This window comes from Anomaloglossus baeobatrachus, chromosome 3, assembly GCF_048569485.1.
Source record: "Anomaloglossus baeobatrachus isolate aAnoBae1 chromosome 3, aAnoBae1.hap1, whole genome shotgun sequence".
Taxonomy (NCBI): domain Eukaryota; kingdom Metazoa; phylum Chordata; class Amphibia; order Anura; family Aromobatidae; genus Anomaloglossus; species Anomaloglossus baeobatrachus.
In genome coordinates, this window is record NC_134355.1 from 521,329,589 (window position 1) to 521,351,475 (window position 21,887).

General features: G+C 48.2%; 1 protein-coding gene across 1 annotated transcript in view; it reads left to right on the forward strand.

Moving 5' to 3' along the window:
- Positions 1-8,109: 8,109 nt before the first annotated feature.
- The window catches only part of ERICH6 (glutamate rich 6), a 130,947-nt gene continuing 117,169 nt past the window's right edge, over positions 8,110-21,887 (forward strand). The window contains exons 1-2 of the mRNA XM_075338591.1: positions 8,110-8,201; positions 16,270-16,354. Coding sequence (XP_075194706.1) covers positions 8,171-8,201; positions 16,270-16,354 — 116 coding nt within the window. The 5' untranslated portion in view covers positions 8,110-8,170. The remainder of the gene's footprint in view (positions 8,202-16,269; positions 16,355-21,887) is intronic.

The following is a 21,887-nucleotide window of genomic DNA, read 5'->3' on the forward strand; positions in this document are numbered from 1 at the left end:
CGATGTGCTCCCTTTTTTACGGACACGAACAACAGGAACAAAGGTAGATGATGGCCAAAAAAGGAAAATGCTTGAATGGATCTCAAGTGGTCCAACAAGTGCCCTCTCAGCCACCTCAACTACCGCATCCAAAAAACACAAGTCCTCTGAGTTGTCATCCCAATCAAACTTGCTTTCTCCCAGCTCTGAAGTCTCCATCAGCCCTGCACAGTATGGTGGAACTGAGATGGCTGAGTCTGCAGAGCTGTTCAGTCACACTATAGCCTGGGAATCAGAGGTCTGCTCCCAAGCTACAGGAAATGGTCTGCAGTGATGCCCAGAACCTTTGTGACTCTGATTCAGGCCGTGAGGACCAAGTTTCTGAGCATAATGTTGACCCTTTGTCACAAACTGTAACACCTGTGGTTATAGACAATGAGGAACATACTGATGACGATGAGACGCAGATACCAGATTGGGATGACAACTTAAATATTCGGTCAGGGCAAGAAGAGGCTCGGTCTGAGGGTGAAGGGAGTGCAAACACAACAATTGATGAGGAAGTTCTTGATCCCACCTACTGTCAACCCACAGTCAGGCACTCGAGGAGGTCAACAGAGGCGGTGGAGGAGGATGCAACCGACGACGAAGTTACCTTGCGCCTTCCTGGACAGAGTCGGAGCACTGGTAGCATGTCTACAACTGCATCATCAGCCACCACTCTGCCTCTGAGCACTAGTCGGGGGGGCTCAGCAGGTCACATGCCCTCTAAGCCTTGCCTAGCCTGGTCCTTTTTTGACATAGAAAAAGATCACCCAAATTATGTGATGTGTAAAATTTGTCGTGATTCTGTTAGTAGAGGTCAAAACCTCAGCAGTTTGACAACTTCTTCCATGAATCGTCACATGAATAAATATCATAGGTCCCAGTGGGAAGCTCACCGTGCTGCAATGCGGCCTAGCGGAGCGAACCATCCACCGCCTGCCCCTTCCAGTGCATCCGCGCGCTCTTCATCTTCTAGGACTATGGGGACAGCTGTCACACCTGGTTTTCCACGCACAACTTCCACCACTGTAACCGCAACAGGCAGTTTGCTTGGTAGGTCGTCAGTTGGTTTGGAAGGGGAAACAAGTGCGTGTGTACAGCTCTCTCAGACATCGATAGCACCAACGTTGGATGAAGGCAACATCATGTCTCCGACTGCACTTTCCTCACAAACCTGCATTTTTCCAGGGACACCCTACTCAACACCGTCTACACACAGCAGCCAGATCTCTGTCCCTCAGATGTGGACAAATAAAAGGCCATTTCCTGCGACCCATGACAAAGCTAAGAGGTTGACTTTATCCCTCTGTAAGCTCTTGGCTACCGAAATGCTGCCTTTCCGCCTGGTGGACACACAGGATTTTAGAGACCTTATGTCTGTCGCTGTGCCCCAGTACCAGATGCCCAGTCGCCACTACTTCTCTAAGAAAGGTATGCCCGCGCTACACCAGCATGTCGCACACAACATCACCGCTTCCTTGAGAAACTCTGTGTGTGAACGGGTGCATTTTACCACCGATACTTAGACCAGTAAGCATGGACAGGGACGTTACATGTCGCTGACTGGGCACTGGGTAACTATGGTGATAGATGGTGAAGGGTCTGCTGCACAAGTCTTGCCGTCCCCACGACTTGTGTGTCAATCCTCTGTCTGTCCAAGTTCCGCCACTGCTTCTGCCTCCTCCACCTCATCTGTGTCCTCCACCTCCGCCCCAAGCCTGCCTGGTCAGGCCACCAGCGTTCTCACTGTGCAGAAGGAATCACGCACCCCTCATTACTATGCTGGCAGCAGAGCGCAACGTCATCAGGCGGTCTTTAGCTTGACATGTCTTGGGAATAAGAGTCACACAGCTGAGGAGTTGTGGTCAGCTCTGCGGTCCGAGTTTAATAAATGGTTGTCTCCACTCAACCTGCAGCCTGGTAAGGCCATGTGCGACAATGCTGCAAACCTGGGTGCGGCCCTTCGCCTGGGCAAGGTGACACACGTACCTTGTATGGCTCACGTGTTGAACCTTGTTGTCCAGCAATTTTTAACACACTATCCCGGCCTAGATGGCCTTCTGACCAGGGCACGAAAACTGTCTGCTCACTTCCGCCGTTCAAGCGCCGCAGCTGAGCGACTTGCATCGCTCCAGAAGTCTTTCGGCCTGCCGGTTCATCGCCTGAAATGCGATGTGCCGACATGCTGGAATTCGACTCTCCACATGTTACAGCGACTGTGGCAGCACCGCCGAGCCCTGGTGCAATACGTCATGACGTATAGCCTGGGCCAACGAGATGCAGAGGTGGGGCAGATCACCCTGATGGAGTGGTCTCAGATCAAGGACCTATGCACCCTTCTGCACAGTTTCGACATGGCGACGAATATGTTTAGCGCTGACAATGCCATTATCAGCATGACAATTCCAGTCATTTACATGCTGGAGCACACGCTAAACACTATTCGGAGTCAGGGGGTGGGACAACAGGAAGGGGAGGAACTACAGGAGGATTCATATGCGCAAGACATAACAACATCTCCAAGGTCCAGACGTTCATCATCACCAACGCGGCAGGCATGGGACCATGGGGGACAGGGATCAACAAGGGCGCATGGTAGCAGGCGAAATGTTGAGGAAGGTGCAGGAGAACATGAAGAAATGGAGGACGAACTGTCCATGGACATGGAAGACTCAGCGGATGAGGGAGACCTTTTTTCAAATTTCAGTTGAAAGAGGTTGGGGGGAGATGTCAGAGGAAGAAAGAACGGTTAGCACCTCTATGCCACAAACACAGCGTGGACTTGGTCCGCATGGCTGCGCAAGACACATGAGTGCTTTCTTGCTGCACTACCTCCAACATGACCCTCGTATTGTCAAAATTAGAAGTGATGATGACTACTGGCTTGCCACACTATTAGATCCCCGGTACAAGTCCAAATTTTGTGACATAATTCCAGCCATAGAAAGGGACGCACGTATGCAGGAGTATCAGCAGAAGCTGTTACTCGATCTTAGCTCGGCTTTTCCACCAAACAACCGTGCAGGTGCAGGGAGTGAATCTCCCAGTTGTAACTTGACAAACATGGGACGGTCTCGTCATCTTCAACAGTCTACCCGTACCAGTAGCACCGTATCTGGTGCTGGTAACAGCAATTTTATGGAATCTTTTCAGAATTTTTTTAGACCCTCCTTTGCAAGGCCAACAGAGACAACAAGTCTAACACATAGTCAACGGCTGGAGAGGATGATACAGGAGTATCTGCAAATGAACATCGATGCCATGACTTTGCAAATGGAGCCTTGCTCATTTTGGGCTTCAAATCTTGAAAAAGGGCCAGAGCTCTCCAGTTACACCTTGGAGATTTTGTCGTGTCCAGCTGCCAGCGTTGTCTCTGAACGTGTCTTCAGTGCTGCTGGGTGTGTGCTGACAGATAAGCGCACGCGTCTGTCCAGTGACAATGTGGACAGACTAACGTTCATCAAAATGAACAAGTCATGGATCCAGAAGGAATTTACTACCCCTGTGTCATCCTGGGGAGAGTAAATGCTTGTGGATTTGGAATGTGCTTGATGCAAATCAAAACATCCTGTTTGCAACTAGGGCACAAGTGCTGCCACTGATAAGGTGTCTGTGTGGGGCCCAATTTTTGGAAAAAAGGGAGGCTCCGCTTGGAGTAACCCTTGCTTGCTGTGTTTTTTAAAAATGATCCAAGATGAACAGAGCTGGGATCAGGAAAGACTTTGCTACCTACCCCGGTGTCATCCTGGGGACAGTTAATTATGGCGTATTTTTGAATGTGCTTGATGCAAATCTAGCTGTGAAGTGTACAACTAGAGCACAAGTGCTGCCACTGAATGGGTGGGTGTGTGTGGGGCACAATTTTTGGAAAAAAGGGAGACTCTGCTTGGAGTAACCCTTGCTTGCTGTGTTTTTTAAAAGGAGCCAAGATGAACAAGTCATGGTCAAAGACTTTGCTACCTACCCCGGAGTCATCCTGGGGACGGTTAAGTATGGCATATTTTTGAATGTGCTTGATGCAAATCTAGCTGTGAAGTGTACAACTAGGTCACAAGTGCTGCCACTGAATGGGTGGGTGTGTGTGGGGCCCAATTTTTGGAAAAAAGGGAGACTCCGCTTGGAGTCACCTTGCGGTGTTTTACATGATTTTAGAAGGGCGTGCCATGCCTATATCTGTGTCTCGTCCTCTTTTTCCTTGTTACGCTCTTTTGTTTTCGCATGAGAATTTGTTCTTCTCACTTTCCCATGTGTTTGTGTTGTGTTGTGAGTTGTTTGTCACCTTTTGGACACCTTTGAGGGTGTTTTCTAGGTGTTTTTATGTGTTTGTGAATGCCTGCCATTGTTTCCTATGCGGTTCGAGTTCGGTTCATCGAACGTTCGACGAACCGAACTCGAACGGGACCTCCGTTCGGCGAACCGACCTCGAGCCGAACCGCGACCGGTTCGCTCATCTCTAGTGATGTCATTCATCAGCGATGTGCACACTGACGTCAGCTGTCGGCCTCTGATAGGCCCTCGCTGATGCCAGTGACGTGCGTTGACGTCAGCTGCCAGCCTCCGATAGGCCGGCAGCTATTTTAACTATTTTGATGCAGGAAGGAGTTCATGCACCATGACCAAATTGTCTCTCCAGGAAAGGAGACAAACTCTAGCACAGTGCCACCTATTGGAAGTAGCGATCCTAAAAGTCAAAAATGGATTTTTAACAATCCTTTGCATATGACTTAGGATGATATATGTCAACCGAATATGCATCCGAGCACGCACATGCAGTTGAAGCTAGAGAGGTCTCAGAGCTGGGTTGGGATGCTGTTTCTTGCCACTTCGGGGACCTGGATGCAATTGTAACAATCAGTTCCCCCGAACCCACTGAATCCCATCCCTGATCTACCCTACTACAGCTGTGTTTTTACCTGGTATGCTGATACTTTTACTGACACTAATTTGGGCTCCACATGATTCATGTGTCTGAACAGTCAGCCTGGATCCTGCCCTCCCCCATCGATACTGAGGTCGGCTGACACATAGAGAGGTTTAAGGGAACCAAACATCAGCATTTTCCTATATAAGGTAAAGCCAGTGTAGTACTGGCACTATCAGGCACAGTGTGTACATACCATTAGTGGGCAGCTCGGGTGTTTAGGCAGTGAAATCCAACTTTATAAAGTTTGAAAATTCATGCACTTTTTGATTGACGTGTGCACCTCGCTGCTAATGTCCAGTCGAGTTATGCACGTGTATCCCCGCCCCCCCCCACGCCGCCTGTTCCTTCCTCTCACTGGCCGTACGTAAATTTCTAATCTGCAGTACACGGCGCCGGAGTTAGCGCCTGCGCATAGCGCTCACCTCCGGCGCCATGTTTCTGAAGCCCACAGTATTATGGTGCATGAGAGGGTGGCGCATGAGAGGGCGGCGCATGCGCCCTCGCTTCTTCAGATCTGTTGTGACCGCGGGAGCACGCGCGGTGTCACAAAACAGGACTGGAGAACAGCTGATATTACCCTGATTAGCTGCAGCAGACGTCCCCTATGATATCGTCTGCTGCAGCTAATCAGTAAGATCAGCTGTTCTCCAGTCCTGTTGTGCCCGCGCACGCTCCCGCGGTCACAACAGATCTGAAGAAGCGAGGGCGCATGCGCCACCCTCTCATGCACAATAATACTGTGGGCTTCAGAAACACGGCGCCGGCGATGAGCGCTATGCGCAGGCGCTAACTCCGATGCTGTGTGACTGAAGATTAGAAGTTTACATACATCCAGAGGGAGGGAGGAACAGGCTGCGTGGGGGGGCAGGGATACACGTGCATAACCCGCCCGGAAATTAGCAGCAAGGTGCACACGTCAATCAAAAAGTGCATGAATTTTCAAACTTTATAAAGTTGAATTTCACAGCCTAAACACCCGAGCTGCCCACTAATGGTATGTACACACTGTGCCTGATAGTGCCAGTACTGCACTGGCTTTACCTTATATAGGAAAATCCTGATGTTTGGTTCCCTTTAATACTAGAGATAGGACCATCCTGATTGGGGTACACCTTGTCGTGGTGGGACAGCTTTTAAGCTTTTTTTTATCAAAATAGTGTTAACTAAGAACCCGATGTTATTTACATTTACTATTACTATTTATCTACTCACAACAGGGTGTTTGCTGATTTTGGTTTTGTCTGTTAAATGGTCACAGTGTGAACGTGCGCCAATACTTTGCACTTATACCAGCATATGCTCCGCCTCATTTCTTTGGTTTTGCTTATTATGTTAGGGAGATGAGGTGACAAAAAGTGCAATTCTGTCGTATTTATGTATTTTTCTTTCTCGTTGCAGTATTTACGATACAGTAATTTTATCTTTTGATAATTTCGATAGTCCAGACTTACATATGTGGCAACACCAAAAGTGTTTTGTTTTTTTATTTCTTCAGTATTAACAGGTAAGACGAGGGGGGATTCACATTTTACCCCCTTTTTCAGCAGATGCCGGATGCTGACTTCGCAGCAGCAGTACCCGAGCACGGTGTATAAATCTGTGCCGCCCTGTGCCAGCAGCTGGGGCTGCTCGGATCCGGATCCGCGGTGGCTCAAGGGGCATCCGGACCCGGGGGTCGTGCGGCCACTCAAATGAAGGGGGGTATTTACAGAGGATTGTGTTTATCGTTCATGACGCCACCCGTGGTGTGTGGTAATGGGGAATACCACCGCTGCAGTTGGGAGTACCCGGGGGTGATGGAATGGGGCAGCCAGGTGTTAGAACCCTCCATGGGTAGGGAGGATGCCCCGGGACTCGGTGATGGTGTTTGGGGAGTGAAGGGGTCACTTGCGTACTCACTCAATCCATAAAGCTGACACCGACAACTGGGTAAACCAAAGTTCTGGACACCGCTGCCGCTGAGGGGAGCTAGTTTGGGTCCCGTCCCCGATGGTGCTGCCTGGTGATCCGTGACCTTCCTCCTGGCACTAAGTTCACTTGTCAGTTGGTCCTGGTAGTATAGAACTAGTCGGGTCCCGCTCCCCACTATGACTAACTGTGGGAGCTTGCTCTCAGGGTTCACGCTTGGGATTTCCTGGACTGTTTTAGTGGAAAGTCCTATCCCCCTTGTTGCGCTATTATCCCGATTCTGGAGCGGGTGGAGAGCGGATCTTGAAGGCTCTGTTCTCGTTGGGTAAGTTGTCAGGTTGCCTGAAGCTATTCCCTGACCTAAGGTACACGTACCCCGTCATGCCGTGGTCCCAGCCCGCTGATGGTGCAAGGCCGCCGGCTGTCCTCCTCGACAGTTCTGTGCCCCTTGCCATGATCCCCTGCGACCGGGGGTCCAGCTCCTACCAGGCCACCTAGTTGCTTCCAAGGAGCCCTGCTCCTGACCTCCTCTGTCCTTCACTTCCTACACTTTACTCTCCTTCTGACCTACTCCTGACCTCCCTTTTATCCAACCCCCCAAGTGGGCGACCCTATTCCACTCAGGCTGTCCACTGGTGGGTGTGGTGCAGAGTGTTCCTAGGATTTTATTAGCTGTTGTCGGCAACACCATGTAGTTGGGGACCCGTAACCAAGGAGGAGGTGGATATTGCACAGAAGGGCAGATTGCACAATACCCTGTGATGACCTGATAGGCCAGGGAGTCACAAATCCCCACAAACATTATGGAGATGGAGGAGTTAAGGGCGCATTCACATGAGCTGTAAATTCAGAGGAAAAATCCCTGTACAGGTTATGCCCCAAATTTATAGTAAAATGTGCAATGAATCGGCAGCAGCGCCCCACAGATGCCACAGAGCTGCAGCAGATCTCTCCTTGTACAGTGTCCTTCTGGGGGACATCTGCAGGAAATGCCCATCCTCTGCTGGTACAGTATAAGCCTGCCCTCATTCTGGACAGTGCGGTGCACTGCTGTGGAGGGATTTCTGATGGGGGCACATGTGGGGGACACTGCTGTGCAGAGCTCTGGCTGGCGGATTATTATCCTGTGCGGCCACAATGCAGGCATCTGTTATACTGCTTGTTTGTGCCCCGCTGCCGCCAACACTGCGCACAATTCCTCTGACAACACTGCTGGGCTGGCTCCGGGTGACAGGATGGGGCTGCCAGCAAGAACGCGGCGGCGTCTGAGCTGTACAGGGTTGTCATGGAGACCATGCGACAACAAAGCGCAGCATGGAGGGAACGGAGGAGGCCCGGGAGCCGGGTGAGTTCTAGCTGCACCGTGCAGTCAGCCCCGTGTCCCGGCCCGGGGATGGCTGTGCAGATCACATTGTATAGTCGGAGCCTGCGTACAGGACGGACCCGTTCATGTTGTGTGCTGCTAAGTGTCCGCTCTAGAGACCACTTAGTATCCGCTCCTCTATATCCGCTCCTCAATATCCGCTCCTCTATATCCGTTCCCCACTATTTGCTCCTGGGTCATTCCATGGTAACTTAACCGTTACACTCAGAAGCCAATAAGGCGTTTCTGCATTATAACTATACACTTATAGGGAACCTGTCACCACTTTTTTCCCCTATAAGCTGCGGCCACCACCACCGGGCTCTTATATACAGTATGTTAGAGTACTGTATATAAGAGCCCAGGCCGGGGGTATAACATGAAAAACACTTTATAATACTTACCTAACGGTTGCGCTGTGGGCCTTATGGGCGTCTCCGTTCTCCGCTGTCGGCGCCTCCTCTTTCAGCCATCTTCGTCCTCTTTCTGAAGCCTTTGTGCATGACGCGTCCTACGTCATACACACTCGCCGGTCCTGCGCAGGCGCACTACAATACTTTGATCTGCCCTGCTCAGGGCCTGAATGCCGGCGAGTGTGTATAACGTCGGACGCGTCATGCACCGCGGCTAGAGGAGAACAAAGATGGCCAAAAGAGGCGGCACCGGGGACCGGACAACGGAGACGCCCCTAAGGCCCACCATGCCACCGTTAGGTAAGTATTATAAAGTGTTTATGTTCTCACAGCGGCTTGGGCTCTTATATACAGCATGTTAGAATGCTGTATATAAGAGCCCGGTGGTGGCCGCAGCTTATAGGCTGAAAAAGTGGTGACAGGTTCCCTTTAATAATGGCTTCAGACTGTTCTCTGAAGGCAGCACAAAAATGAGTGAATATATATTGTACATTGAACTATTCTCAATAGATTTCAACACAGTTTGATGTTTCAACAATACAAATTAAATACAAAATACAATGTTATTAGTTGATAACTTATGCTACACAAAAAGAAACGTAAGCTCCAAGGAATAACATTGTATTTTGTATTTAATTTTATTGTTGAAACATCAAACTGTGTTGAAATCTATTGAGAATAGTTCAATGTACAATATATATTCACACATTTTTGTGCCTGCCTTCAAAATACAAAACAAGGAAGCCGCGGAGACACCATCACGTTTCTCAATGCAGTGACACTAGAACAAGGCCCCCTGGGAAAATATGCAAAACAAGAATGCCGCGGAGACACCATCACATGTTTCTCAACGCTGGCAGGACACTAGCCAGGTCTTTCACCGGGAAGGAACAACCATGGGAAGGGCAGTCTCCAGTCACGGAAACCACCTATGCCAAACATGGTATCCATCCACAGACAGCTGTTTCGGGGTATATAGTCTTCTACTAGGCATTGCTCCCACTAGCCAGTTTCCTACTCCACACTGATGAGGGGCAAATACCCCGAAACAGCTGTCTGTGGATGGATACCATGTTTTGGCATAGGTGGTTTCCGTGACTGGAGACTGCCCTTCTCATGGTTGTTCCTTCCCGGTGAAAGACCTGGCTAGTTTCCTGCCAGCGTTGAGAAACATGTGATGGTGTCTCCGCGGCTTCCTTGTTTTGCATATTTCCCAGGGGGCATTTCTCTAGAATCACTGCGTTGAGAAAACACGTGATGGTGTCTCCGCAGTGCTGGATGTTGATCTCCCTAAGGTCAACCATCCTTACCTACATAGTCTTCTACTAGGCATTGCTCCCACTAGCCAGTTTCCTGCTCCACACTGATGAGGGGCAAATACCCCGAAACAGCTGTCTGTGGATGGATGCCATGTTTTGGCATAGGTGGTTTCCTTGACTGGAGACTGCCCTTCCTATAGTTGTTCCTTCCCGGTGAAAGACCTGGCTAGTTTCCTGCCAGCGCTGAGAAACATGTGATGGTGTCTCCGCGGCTTCCTTGTTTTCATATTTCCCAGGGGGCATTGCTCTACAATCACTGCGTTGAGAAAACACGTGATGGTGCTCCGCAGTGCTGGATGTTGATCTCCCTCAGGTCAACCATCCTTACCTATATTGCCTTCAAAGAACAGTCTGTAGCCATTATTAACTCAGTTTTTGGCTTCTGAATGTAATGTAAGTTACCATGGAATGACCCTCCTCAGGATAGCTCCTGAGTATCCGCTCCTGAGTATCCGCTTCTAAATATTCACTCCCCAGTGTCCACTTAGTATCCATTTCTCAGTTTCAACACATCACTATCTTCTCCTCAGTATCTGCTTAGTATCCACTCTTCAGTTTCTGCTCCTCAGTATCTGCTTAGTATCCGCTCCTCAGTATCCGCTCCTCAGTGTCCGCTGGTCAGTATCCACTTCTCAGTATCCACTCCTTAGTATCCACTCCTCAGTAGGCGCACCTCAGTATCCGCTTCTCAGTATCCACTCCTCAGTGTCCGCTTAATATCCACTCCTCAGTATCCATTTACTATCCACTCCTCAGTATCCGCTTCTCTGTATCCGCTGGTCAGTATCCACTTCTCAGTATCCACTCCTCAGTATCAACTCCTCAGTATCCGCTTCTCAGTGTCCGCTCCTCAGTATCCACTCCTCAATATCCAATCCTCAGTATCCGTTTCTCAGTGTCCGCTCCTCAGTATCCGTTTCTCAGTGTCCGCTCCTCAGTATCCACTCCTTAGTATCCACTCCCCAGTATCCACTCCTCAGTATCAACTCCTCAGTATCTGCTTCTCAGTATCCGGTTCTCAGTGTCCGCTCCTCAGTATCCGCTCCTCAGTATCCGCTCCTCAGTGTCTGCTCCTCAGTATCCGTTTCTCAGTGTCTGCTCCTCAGTATCCGCTCCTCAGTATCCGCTCCTCAGTGTCTGCTCCTCAGTATCCGTTTCTCAGTTTCCGCTCCTCAGTATCCGCTCCTCAGTATCTGCTCCTCAGTATCCGCTCCTCAGTATCCGCTCCTCAGTATCTGCTCCTCAGTATCCGCTCCTCAGTATCTGCTCCTCAGTATCCGCTCCTCAGTATCCGCTCCTCAGTATCCGCTCCTCAGTGTCCGCTCCTCAGTATCCGTTTCTCAGTGTTCGCTTCTCAGTGTCCGCTCCTCAGTATCCGTTTCTCAGTGTTCGCTTCTCAGTGTCCGCTCCTCAGTATCTGCTCCTCAGTATCCGCTCCTCAGTATCCGTTTCTCAATATCCGCTCCTCAGTATCCACTCCTCAGTATCCACTCCTCAGTATCCGTTCCTCAGTATCCGCTGCCTCTCCGCAGATTCAGCACTTTCCTGGTACGCTGGGAATCAGTGATAGAAATCCTGCTGACAGCTGCTTTCTAATGAGCAAAATCACTATTTAATTATTTGTTGTTGTTTTTCTACGATTATTTAGCTTTTTTTGCAGTAATGTTCATTATTTTTGTTTTTACCTGAACATGTACAGTCTGTCAGACTGTTGTGGGGTACACCTACAAGGCGTTCAAGGGTATGTTCACACAGTTTTGTTTTTAACACCACAAAATCCACCTAAAACGCTTCAGATCTGCCTGTAACAAGTTTTTCATCCATTCAAAAAAAAAAAATGACCCTGGGGCACGTCACGACAGTTTTTTTGTGCATATATAGGAGCATTCATACATATGTTTTTGATGATGGAGTTTTATGGCTGAAAAAAAACCCTAATTTGCTCTGGGTTTCCTGAGCTGTTTTATAAAACCATGCCATTTTGAAGCTGTTTCGATGCAGTTTTTTTATGTCTTTTTAGTGTGTTTTTTCCCAATGTTTCTGCTACAAAAATGACAACAAAACTGTGATGAAGTCACCTGCAAAAATGCAGAATTCACACGACGACATGATGCTTTTTCTAACACAAGTTAATAACGTGGGAACGCCAAACAGCCAATCTGGTAAAACGTCTTAGGGCGGCTTTGCATGTTGCGACATCGCAAGCCGATGCTGCGATGTCGCACGCGATAGTCCCCGCCCCCGTCGCAGGTACGATATCGTGTGATAGCTGGCGTAGCGAACATTATCGCTACGCCAGCTTCACATGCACTCACCTGCCCTGCGACCATCGCTCTGGCCGGCGACCCGCCTCCTTCCTAAGGGGGCGGGTCGTGCGGCGTCACAGCGACGTCACATGGCAGGCGGCCAATAGCGGCGGAGGGGAAGAGATGAGCAGGATGTAAACATCCCGCTCACCTCCTTCCTTCCGCATATCCTACGGAAGCCGCGGTGACGCCAGTAGGAGATGTTCCTCGCTCCTGCGGCTTCACACACAGCGATGTATGCTGCCGCAGAAGCGAGGAACAACATCGGACCATCGCGTCAGTGTAATTATGGATTACGCCGACGCTGCACCGATGATACGATTACGACGATTTTGCGCTCGTTAATCATATCATCTAGGCTTTACACACTACGATGTCGCATGCGATGCCGGATGTGCGTCACTTTCAATTTGACCCCACCGACATCGCACCTGCGATGTCGTAGTGTGCAAAGCCCGCCTTAGGGTATGTGTCCACGATCAGGACCCGCTGCATCCTGGACACACCTGTGGGTCCTCAAGTCTCCTCCGCAGGAGACCGCAGCTGACTGTGCCCATGATCAGGGTTCAGTGCGCTACAGTCTCTCGCTTGTATTCTCCCTGTGGACCACGCTTGCAACTCGGCAGCAAAGAATTCACATGCTGCGACTCAGGAAAGACGCACCGCAGGTCAGTGTTTGCTGCGGGCCGTACACGCACAGTGGGCACAGGACTTCTAGAAATTCCATCCACTGTGCTTCTACTGTACAATGCAGCATTTTGGACGTAGCTGAAATATTGATGCGTACAAAATGTTGCTAACACTGATCGTGAGCATATAACCTTAGGGTATGGTATGTTCACTGTTCATTTTTCTCAGAGTTTCTTTTAGCAGGTCCGCTTAAAAAAACAACTGAAAAATCACTCAGACAATGCTGGAAACGCTCTTCCTATTCACGGCTATTGTAATAAGACTTGCCACTCATATGTTCAGGCTTTTGAGTGTCTTTTATCCACTTCAGGCTTCCAAAAATGGCAAACAGATAAAACAGGCGACGCGGCCTTCCTTCAGGCATCTTCTGCTCCAAAGTTGCTCCATACTTTACAATAGAAGTCAATGGAAAGTAAACCAGGGCGACTTCAAACATGCCTGAAAAAATTCTTCAAAAACCTTTAAAAGACTCTTCTTATTCATTTCCATTGTAAAACCACCTTGCTTTTTATATGTTCAGTCTTTTGAACTTTTATTTCCTCTTTAAGTTTTGAAAATAACCTGGTGGGGGGAAAGAAAATGGCCATCAAATCTTTTTCTGCCCCCATAAAACAAACATGGTGCACAGCAATGTCACAGTGACATCAATGTGTACAAGTTCCTTCTTTTAGCCACTTCAAGGCTCAGAAACTCTGAAGCGATTACAAGGTGACTAGCTCAGTCTTCAGGTGACTCCATGATCTTAGTAGTATAGAGTGAAAGCCGCTGGGAGCAGAGCCACCATAAGAAGGATGGCAAGGCAGCCGCAAAGCCTTCACAGTTAAAAGACCGCCAGCTCTTCCTGTCTAAATGACGCTGTACCCATACCCAACCTCTTCAAAGCCGCAGCACTAAACTCTTCAGAAAAAGGAAAACTCTACACTACATGACTCATTGTTTCTGAACACCTCACAAAAACTCTGTGTGCCCTTCTATTTACAGATCACAGCACAAAAAAGGGGCACATTCCTTGGATTATTATGCAGGCAATCTAGATAGCAGAAATGAAAGGGTTAAATAAGTATGTAGCACCCAGAGGGCAGGGGGCAGGGGTCATCAGGCACAGTAGTCTCACTTACCTGCGTTACTAGTCACCAGGCTGGTGTGATAATCTGGGATGTCGCGGTGGCCTGCCCGGCTTCGTGCCCTGTGATGTACACCAATAAGGAGGGTAGATGATGGGGGTAGTAGTAGGATGAATGTCGTGACGCCACCTGTGGTATGCGGCCAGGGAATAAGCCGCCTCTGCTGTCGCTGTCTTCCGGGGCGGTTGGTGGTAGCAGCCAGAGATGGTATTGCTCCCCACAGGTGGAGCGGACCCCATGGAGGATGATGAGAGCAGTAGTGATGGCGTTTGGCCCCGAGGCACGGGGCAGTGTGTCGCCCTGGGCAAGCCAGGGGACACAGATAACAACACCACTACACCACACACTCCAGGTAGGCACACCTGCTAACCAGAAATCCTTGTTGCCTCCCTCCAGGAGTCTGTGATGCACACCAGGGGGTGGGCCAGGCGGTTGGCTCCGCCCACCAAGGAGCTCACAACTCTGGAGGCAGGAAGTTATCAGGCAGAACTGTCAGGGACATGAAGGAGTGAACAGCAGAGTAGCCCAGGCAGGGGCTAGAGGAAACAAACAACAAGTGAAAGTGAAGGAAAGGAAAGTGGAAAAGGAGGAAAGCAAGAAGTGGTGACAGAGCAGAGAGAAGGAGAAGCCTGAGAGCCCAGCTGTGTGTAGGGCTAGAACAGCAAGGTCAGCGACGGCGGTGACTGTCCGGAGAGGGACCGTTTGGAAGTTCCTGGAAGGACCCCGTTGGCTGTGTGCCCGGTGGTCTGGAGCAGTGTTCCGAAGGACAGTCAGCACCAGGGCAGGGGCCTCTCGGACCCCGGCAAGGCTAGGAGTCGCCCAATTTGCCGAATCCGTCAGCGAAGGGGACGCAGATCCCCCAGCAACAAAGTCCCGATTGACGGCAACAGCCCGACCATTACCGGGGAGACACCGCCACCGCCAAGGCACCAGTTTCCCCAGGGCCAGCGCCTGCGGGCAAAGTGTAGAGCTCCTCCGGCCCAGATTGCAGTCGGGGAGCGGGTAACCGGAGGGAATCCACCGCTACCATCAGTCAAACAGGTGCAAGGAAGAGAGACGTCACCGTCACCTACCGGGAGTGCAGGTGCAACCGTCTGTGGGACCGTCCTACCAGCCGTTGGTTTACCGTACAAACTGTGTCCGTGTCTCAGGCTGAGTGAGTACCACAGTGCCGCAAGGCATAGCGCTGCCCCCGCGTCAATGCGCCCTCCAGGCCCTACACTTCACATCTCTTCACCGGGTCCCGGGATCACCAACCCCTACCCACGGAGGGGCAACACAACACCTGGCTGCTCCCATCACCATCCCCGGGACCCCCACACTGAGCAGCGGTGGTGCCATCACCACAACCGTGGGTGGCGTCACGAACTATAATCCCAACAAACACCCCCCCTTTCACTCACGGGCGAGGAGTGTCGCTCGAGACACCCCGGGATCCGGCCCGCAGCTCGAGCCACCAGGAGCAACTGCCGGACCCGAGCAGAAGGGGTGAGCGCGGTGTGCTGACACCCTCCTCCCCGCCCGCGACAGCAGCGGTGCTGGTAATAAAGAGTCTGAGTCTGCTGCTGCGGTTCCAGGTGTCTTTATTCACAGTTCGTGCCGCTCGACCCGGGTAATACCGGTCACTTGCTGTAATGGGCACCGACGACCCCAGATAAGTTTGGAGAAGCCACCGGTGTTTGAATAAGAAGAAGAAAGTCCTTTTCTAAAGTTGTCCTTCCCGCTGTGAGGCATCTGGGCTGAGGGCTCTGCTCCAAGCCCCAGGCCCTGTGAAGAGAAGAAAGAGGTGGTGTCGTGTTCCAGAACTGATGTCCCAGGTAGACTGACTAGTGATTGTGTGAGTTTACTCCTATTCTATCCCAAGTGGAACCCCTCCCCCCAGGTGGTTGTCCAAGTGACCGGGAAATTGCCATGCTTCGTGATGGCCAAGCCGCTGCCTACCCTAGCACAGCTCCCCAGTGAGAAGGCTCCTAAGCTTTATGTAAAGTGTGAATGTGGAATATCGGTGATTAACCCCCGCCTTACCCAAGGCGAATACCGCAGCTTAAACAATACTCTGTGGCAACTGAAGCCTCAGCGGCGACACAGGTACAATTAGTAAGGTGCGGGAAAGTGGGCCACATCCAGATAATTGTGCATCATTTCTCTGTACATACCGCGCCTACTAATCAGGTGGATTTGATGCATTTATTTTTCAGGAGCATCACCTTTGCCAAAAGCAATAATGACAGTAAGAAGAGAGGGACAATACCCGTCTATGGAAATGAAGACCCCGCCTACTGAGTAAGAAAGACATCTTAACTCCAATTCTTTAACTGGAAGTGGAGCTAGTAAATCCTATGTGTAAATCCTATGTGTAAGAGTGCAGACACATGGCCGCTGGTCAGTCTGTATTATACGGCCATCTGATTGGCCCCTTAGTCGAATAAAATATATGGAGGAAACACTGACCTCAGATATTGGGGTCTTAAAGAGTCATATATTTAATCAAACACCTTAACCGGCCCTGGGGGAATGATGAAAATATGAGCAGCAGTTAATACCCCACAACATTGGATTGACACCATCTGTAGAAGTGATGCTATAATACATCCTATCTGATTTCCTAGGTACATACTTACATGAAGCAAAATTCTTGCAGAAATGTATGAGACTTGCAGAGATTTCTGTATGGACCTCAATGTCAGTTAGGCTAGGGTCACATGAGCGTAAACATCGGAAAAGTGCTATCCATCATTTTAATGGCAAACCCTCATTCCTATGCTAATCTATGGGTCTGTGCACACCCATGATTTACATCAAACTATCGGATAGCACTCGACCATTCGTGCCTGTGGGTCCATGAGAAAAATCGAACTGCACTCGGATGATATCTAGCAATCTGATTTTCACAGACTGTCAGAATGGAGAACATGGATACTTTTTTTTTAATTCTCCAGATGGGAGAAAATTGGATCACACTGATCAAACTCTTATCACAGTGTAATCAGCATAATTGGACCCATTTATTACCATTTTTCAGATGAGAGAATAAGTGGTTGTGTAACCCTAGCCTTACAGACGTCTCTGCAACCTTTCTGCCATGTGTGAACATACCAGAAAATAGCCCTGAATCAGCATGAGAAAAAAATTTGCAGATCTGACCTGACTCAGTCTAATTCCTGTCTGAGGGCTATACAGTGGGGGAAATAATTATTTGATTTATTGCTGATTTTATAAGTTTTCACAATGACAAAGACATGAACAGTCTATAATTTTAAGGGCAGGTAAATTTTAACAGTGAGAGATAGAATATCCAAATTAAAATCCAGAAAATCACATTGTATAAATTATATAAATGTATTTGGATTTTGCAGAGAGAAAGAAGTATTTGATCCCTCTGGCAAACAAGACTTAATACTTGGTGGCAAAACCCTTGTTGGCAAGCACAGCAATCAGATGGTTTTTGTGGTTGATGATCAGGTTTGCACACTTGTCAGGAAGAATTTTGGTCTACTTCTCTTTGCAGATCATTTCTAATTCATTAAGATTTTGAGACTGTCGCTTGGCAACTTGGAGATTCGGCTCCCTCCATAAGTTTTCTATAGGATTAAGGTCTGGAGATTGGTTAAGCCACTCCATGACCTTAATGTGCTTCTTTTTGAGCCACTCCTTTGTTGCCTTGGCTGTATTTTTTGGGCCATTGTCGTGCTTGAAGAGTCAGCCACAACCCATTTTTAATGTCCTGGCGGAGGGAAGTAGGTTGTCACTCAGGAATTTACGGTACATGGCTCTATCCATTGTCCCATTAATGCAGTGAAGTAGTCCTGTGCCCTTAGCAGAGAAACACCCGCAAAGCATAATGTTTCCACCTCCATGCTTGACAGTGGGGACCATGTCACATCTTTGGCTCATGGGCAGCATTTCTCTTCCTCCAAACATGGTGAGTTGCGATAGGGCCAAAGAGCTCAAATTTGTCTCATCTGGCCACAGCACCTTCTCCCAATCACTCTCAGAATCATCCAGGTGTGCATTGGCAAACTTCAGATGGATCTGCACATGTGCCTTCTTGAGGAATGGGACTTTGCGGGCACTGCAGGATTTTAAGCCATTACGGCGTAATGTGTTACCAATGGTTTTCTTGGTGACAGTGGTCCCAGCTGCCTTAAGATCATTAGCAAGTTCCCCCTGTAGTTTTAGGCTGATCTCTCACCCTGCTCATGATATTTGATACCCACGAGGTGAGATTTTTTTTAAATAGAGCCCCAGATCGATGTCGATTGACACTCATTTTGTATCTCTTCCATTTTCTTACCATTGCACCAACAGTTGTCTTCTTCTCACCCAGCGTCTTATTTATTGTTTTGTAGCCCATTCCAGCCTTGTGCAGGTCTATGATCTTGTGCCTGACATCCTTAGCAAGCTCTTTGGTCTCGCCCATGTTGTAGAGGTTAGAGTCTGACTGATAATTGAGTCTGTGGACAGGAGTCTTTTATAAACGTGACAATTTTAAATAGGTGTCTTTAATGCAGGTGTCACGCTGTACTCTAAGATGTACAATAGCAGTACAGCGCAGTAATGTGGGACTGAGAGGATTCCTGAAACTATCTGAGAAGGTAGTTAGCTGGTAAACCACTAGGGGGCGTAAAAGTGGAGGAAACGTGTGAGCAGGGAATTCCCTAGCAGAGGTAATACTAGTCAAGCCCACCAGATGGCAGTAGAATCGTCAGAAAGCCGTGTAACAACATGAGGTCTTGTAAGTACACAAAGGCAAAGTCTAAACGTAGTCAGAGGGAAGCAAATAGTCAGTAGCCGGGAAATCAGAGCCTAGAAGTGAGGGGGAATGGGAAGACAAGACAGAATAAAGGTAAACAGATAAGGAACGAACAGGGAGACAGTGGGAGAGACACTGATGGAAACAGACAACAGAGGAGGTTAACAGGTCAGGTGAACACGGAGGTCAGGAGGGGGCAGGGCAGACAACAGGTCACTCAAGAGCAGAACACAGCAGAGCCAGAAGTATCACTGGCGAAGTCCAAGAGAAACAGTGCCCTAATAAAGCAGCCTGACCTCCAGAACGAGGCAGAAAGGATTAACCCCTAACGTGACTTGCATCAGAAGTGAAACTAAAAAAAAGGCTCAGCTCAGCTGAGCCAGGAGTCAATCATGACAGCAGGTAACGAGTTGATTAGGAATGTCCAAGTGGTCTGTAGGAGCCAGAACTCTTAATGGTTGGTAGGGGATCAAATACTTATTTTTATCTGCAAAATGAAAATAAATTTATATAACTTATTCAATATGATTTTCTGGATTTTATTTTGGATATTCTATCTCTCACAGTTAAAATTAACTTACCCTTAAAATTATAGACTGTTCATGTCTTTGTCAGTGGACAAACTTACAAAATCAGCAAGGGATCAAATAATTATTTCCCCCTAGAATTCACAGGTAAATATTGCCCAAGAAAGGGAGACAGCCACAGACATTGATTGTAGTTCATTGCATTTTGAATATCGGCCACTACTTTCCCGCTGATCACTACTTCACTCAAGGGTCATGACTCAGACAAACAATTGATGAGAACAGATAAACTAGCGGCATGGCAATTACTGCTGCCTACACTGTGCTCTGATCCTGTGTAATAAGGACTGATTGAAAACAAAGGCAGAACATAAACAAAACCATTAGGATCGGTATATTGAGCGTTCTCTATGCTGCATTCAGGACCTTCTCTTGGATTTCCAGGAAATTTCTAACAGGAAACTTCAAGTTTCACCTAATAAGAGCCGGGCTTCAAGCATAATTGATGTGCGGAACATACTGTATGTCGCCATCTGGCCTCCTACCTGTACAGGCTCATGTAATAGTAAAACTAAATAGTTACCAAAGGAAAAATAAGTAAAAAATTAAATTATGTATCGTGCATGGCATAAATTAGTGACCCGTGCAAACGTTACACGTCACACTGTTTTAATGCTAAATATGCTTTTTTTTTTAGATAATGATTAGTTCAGCTTGTCATTATTTCATCAAGCAATTTCACAGACATATGAACATCCACATTGGAATTGCCATAGTCTGCTTTCATAAAGTGACAGCTGAGAGCCTGACATATACAGTTGAAACCAGAAGTTTATATACAGTATGTTACAGGCAATGTATGAAAACCCGGCATTCTATAGAATACCTAGGCAATGTATACAATCCCTGTCATTTTCAGGCAAGGTATGAAATATCTGCATTGTTCAACTGAGCCAGTTTCACAGATCTGCTACTGCCTGCTCTGTCCACCTACTTTTGGATGCTAAGGACAACTGAGCCAGTGTCACAGATCTGCTGCTGCCTGCTCTGTCCACCTACTTTTGGACAGACCACCCCTTTAGTATTCTACACTCCGCCTGTTTGTCATTAAGGTATTCTATAGCATAACTAGGAAATGTATGAACCTCTGATGTATTTCATACTTTGACAACCCATTTCCAGCATTGTATACATTGCCTAGGTATTCTATAGAATGCCTGTTTTTACACATTGCCGGTAACATATACTCTATCCAAAAAGCTATCTGACATGAAATCAGAATATACCTTTTCTATTTTTGGCCAATTAGGAACCAAATTTATTTATATTTGTCAAATGCCAGAATAATGAGAGAAAGAATGTTTTAAGGCATTTTTATTACTTTCTTCAAAGTCAAAAGTTTACATACACTAAGAGTACTATGCCTTTAAACAATATAGGACAGTAAAACGAGTACTGTATCAACATGGCTTGAAAGACCACTCTGCCAGGAAGAAGCCATCACTCCAAAAGAAACATAAAAAAGCCAGATTAATCCTTGCAAATGCACACAGGAACAAAGACCTTAATTTTTGGAGACATGTCGTGTGGTCTAACAAAACTAAAATTAAACTGTATGGCCATAATGACCATCGTTACGTTTGGAGAAAAAGGGAGACGCTTTGAAGCCTAAGAACACCATCTCAACTGTGAAACACAGGGGTGGCAGCATCATGTTGTGGGGTTGTTTTACTGCAGGAGAAAATGGTGCAATTCACAAAATAGATGGCATCATGAGGAAAGAATACTAAAGCAACATCTCAAGACATCAGCCAGGAACTTAAAGCTTTGGTGGAAATGGGTCTTCCAAATGGACAATGACCCGAACATACTGTCAAACTAGTTACAAAGTGACTTAACTATAACAAAGTCAATGTTTTGGAGTGGCCAGCACACAGCCCTGATCTCAATTCTATTAAAAATTTATTGGCACAGCTGAAAAGGCAGGTGCGAGCAATGCGACCTACAAACATGACTTTACACCAGTTCTGTCAGGAGCAATGGGCCCAAATTCCTACCAAAAATTGTGAGAAGCTTGTGGAAGGATATCCAAAATGTTTGACACAAGTCATACTGTGACGCCCTGGCAAAACCAGGTAGTCACACAGAATAGGCCCCCGCGTAATGTGAGGGCCGGGGAGAACTGGTAGGCCCAGGAGGTGGATCCACTGGACCGAGCACCCCACCTGGCAGGGTACACGGTACCTGGAGCACTAGCGTGGCAGGAACGGGAAGAACCAGGTCACCAGGGTCATGAAGTCCCATAGGACAGTACAGGAACAGGTGCAGGTGTCAGGAAGCAAAGACAGGACCAGGTCACTAGGGTCACAGCGTACTTTAAGGCAGAAATACAGGAAACAGGAACAAAAGGACCTGAGCACCTAGCTCACAAGACAAAGCAAAGAAACACAAGCGATGATCAGGCCCTGCCTACATGGAAAGGCCAGTCTTATATACCCAGCACAGCCTCAGGTCATTTCCTGTTGCAGCAGTGCTG